The sequence below is a fragment of the Bactrocera latifrons genome, unplaced genomic scaffold (genome assembly GCF_001853355.1).
Source record: "Bactrocera latifrons isolate USDA-ARS-PBARC rearing strain unplaced genomic scaffold, ASM185335v1 scaffold_1509, whole genome shotgun sequence".
NCBI lineage: Eukaryota > Metazoa > Arthropoda > Insecta > Diptera > Tephritidae > Bactrocera > Bactrocera latifrons.
In genome coordinates this window covers 1-3,510 of record NW_017534974.1, presented here as the reverse complement: position 1 = coordinate 3,510, position 3,510 = coordinate 1, and the positions used below count along the sequence as shown (strand labels likewise).

Below are 3,510 nucleotides of genomic sequence, written 5' to 3'. Positions count from 1 at the left end.
CCGATATTACATTATTTTTATGAAAAATAACTCTTACCAAATTTCGTGAAGATATATCGTAAAATGAGGAAGTTTCTCATGCAAGCATTTGATTCCGATCATTCAGTTTGTATGGCAGCTATATGTTATAGTTAACCGATCTGAACAATTTTTTCAGAGATTACATAATTGTCTTAGAACATAATCTATACCAAATTTCGCGAATATATCTTATTAAATGCAAAAGTTTTCCATACCAGCACTAGATTCCGATCGTTCAGTTTATATGGCAGCTATGTGTTATAGTGGTCCGATATCAGCAGTTCCGACAAATGAGTAGCTTCTTGAAGAGAAAATGGTGTTTGCAAAATTTCAAAACGATATTTTAAAAACTAAGGGACTAGTTCGTATATATACAGAAAGACGGACAGACGGACATGGCTAAATCGAATCAGCTCAACATAGTGATCATTTATATATATACTTTATAGGGTCTTCGACGCTTTCTTCTGGGTGTTACAAACTTCGCGACAAAATTAATATACCCTGTTCAGGGTATAAAAATACTAAGTACGTACCCTCTCTCATTAAAGGGGTGGGGTAATGTTTTCATGATAAAAAAATACTATTTTTGCGAATTTATTTCTTTAATTTTTATTTAATTTTCTAATGTAATTTTGTAATGAACGAAAATTTTCAGAAAACGACGCGGAAAGGGGAATTTGATTATGACTTATTTTTCAGGTCTTTTATTTTCGGATCTTTCCAAACGAGTTATGATGAACGCTGCAAAGTGTTTTTTTCTCAAGACGTTCTGGGAGAAGATCTGTAACCGGCTTATGCTTCAATATTTCTGTATGAAAAAATTACGCTAGATTGTCAAAAGTATGTTCTATAATGTGCAAAAGGTCCGAATAAACTTAGTTAGCCCACATTTAAGAAATAAATTGGAAAAAAATGTTTACCTTAAAATGTTTCATCATGTGGGCAGGATTTTCCGACCGTTTTGCAATAGACACCATCTTTGTCCATCTTGACGTTGATGCGTGGATACCTCTCATAGGTACGCTCTTAGCGCTTATTAAGAGCATCTTTGGTATTTTAGCTATGCGTACCCCCCGAGGTCCTAGCATCGACTCAGACCACTCTCTTGTAGCTGCGAAGAACGCACGTCAACAACTACAAGAACGGTTCAACTTTCGGAAGCTTCAATTACAACAGACAGACGAACGACTGTCGATTTGCACTTTTGCTATTTGAGAGCACTCATCAGCATCTGCGGTCCTGTGAAACGGCGTTTAAAGCACCTTACGTACAGCTGTAAACGAAACCTTTTCTTTTCGGAAAAAAGCAACAGAACAATTGGCACGAGAGAAAACAGACTGCCTACCTCTTAACTTTACAAATAACCACTACAATTGCGTGATCGGATAGATACCGAGACTTTACGAGTGCAGCGAAACAAATTTGCAGACCAAAAAAAAAAGATGCCAGAATGCGTGAGCAGACAAGCTGGCCGAGAGGGGTAATGCGAGAAAATTCTACGAAAGGATGGGGTGACTAACATAAGGTTGTTTCCATACCCAAATAAGACTGAAATTGTGGAGAGAACACTTCTCCATCTATTAAGTGGCAGTAACAGCATAACATCAGAAGATGGTGAACCCGATTCCCCAATCAATAGCTACAGATCAGCGTTCCATTCCTTCTGAAGAACAACTAAAAGACGATATCCGTAGATTGCCGGCCGAGCTATTCAAATACTGCGGCGAAAAACTAACAGAGAGATTTTTTGTAGAATATGGTAATTGGCTCTGCCCAATTCACTAAAAGGGAGCCCAATCTGCGCCAACTATCGTGGGATAAGTCTCCTAAACCTCACAAATAAGGTTCTATCAAGCGCATTGTGAGAAAATTAAAGCCCACCGTCAATAAACTGATTGGGCCTTCTCAGTGTGGCTTCAGCTCTGGAAAATCAACAATTGACTAGATTGCGCCAAAACTGGAAAATACTAGTAAAAAAAAGGATCGACATACCCCATCTCTTCGCCGATTTCAGAGCTGATTTTGATTCTCGACAAATAAAGAGTGAATTATATAAGTCACTATTTATCTTATAAAAAAGCAGCGTTACGAGTTTTCAAGAGAAAAGCTCTGCGAGAGATTTTTGGTCCTTTGCACAGAGCCAACGGCGAGTATCGCAATCGATGGAACGATGATGGACTAGGTCATGTTGTCCGGATGGAAGAGAAGAAGTAGACTCCATCGAAAAGCCACGTGGAGAAGGAATAATTATAAGAACCTCTACCGATATTGGATGCAAACACTCTCCATATAACGGTTTTCTTAAAAACTACTAAAACCGCGATAAATCAATAACTGAATACGCCAGAGACATGAAATTTTAGCGACGAAGAGATATGAGAGAGCTTTATTTGAACCGGTGTAAAATGTAGTACATGGCTTTCTTCTTACATTATTATGTCATATTGTTAATATGGACGAAACCAGACAACAACCACGCCCACTTCCCATATAGCACGATTTTAAAATTCACTATCATTATTAAACAAATCAAGAAGGAATTAATATAACGGGATGAAATTTGCACATATAATGTCTTGAGAGTGCGCCACTTTCGACTAAAAATTGTTTACATCGAATTGAAACTTTTCGTTTGCCCCTGTTCTTGCCCCTTAGGTACCGAATATTTAGACCAAGATACCTATAATTGATTCTTAATTGAAAATGTCGGTCAATGTGTGATTTATATAATTGGAATTAGCGAATACAGCTTCTTTTACAATGGTATTTCTGTATGTCAAAAATGGCTTTAATATTATATAAAGATATTCGAATTTCTGGTAGCTTTGTAGAGCATATAGTATACCGGCCAATATGTGAGTTATCCCAAGAAAATAAGAGAGAGTGTTTTACTCATAATGTATCTTTGTGTCTAAAATAAATAAATTCCAGCGAAAACTTGTTACAGCCCCTATATGACTAATAACAGGATTTTCGAACATCCGGCTGACTTTTGTCTACATCATTGGTATTACATATAAAGTCGCTTTGATTCCTGCAGGTGGCAAGAGCATAAAATGTTCGATTGCACCCGAACTTAGCCCTTCCTTACTTGTTATTAATATAAAGTTCACTTTTATTATAATATTCAACGGATTTTCGGTTTCTTTCCTAATAAAAACCCATGTTCGCGTATATGGTTTGTCGACGCCTCTGAGCGAAAATAGAGGTTACATCACAGGAATCGTCCTTTTTGCAAGTCGATGATGTGGTGTCTTCATCCGCGGAGTCCTGTGTCAGAGAATGAAAAACAAAGAGAAGGTGCAGGTTCGATGTCGAACATTTTATAAAATTGTGATACGGAATTTCACCTCACAACTACAGAATTCACGCTGTGAATTTTTAACATTATTCCACATACTCAAACAGAGAATATGAAGAGAAATAATACTAGCGCGAATCTCAAGGTGGACAGACGTGTATGCTAATTGCATTCTGCCCTACATC

At 37.4% G+C, this 3,510-nt stretch overlaps 1 protein-coding gene across 1 annotated transcript in view; it reads right to left on the bottom strand.

Annotated features, from left to right (window-relative positions):
* The window catches only part of LOC108965937 (DNA-directed RNA polymerase subunit beta''-like), a gene marked incomplete at its 5' end in the record, with an annotated part of 6,186 nt that extends 2,892 nt beyond the window's left edge, over window positions 1–3,294 (bottom strand). Inside the window, one exon of the mRNA XM_018928614.1 lies at window positions 3,186–3,294. Within this exon, the coding sequence (XP_018784159.1) occupies window positions 3,186–3,294 (109 nt within the window). The remainder of the gene's footprint in view (window positions 1–3,185) is intronic.
* Between the last annotated feature and the right edge of the window lie 216 nt (window positions 3,295–3,510).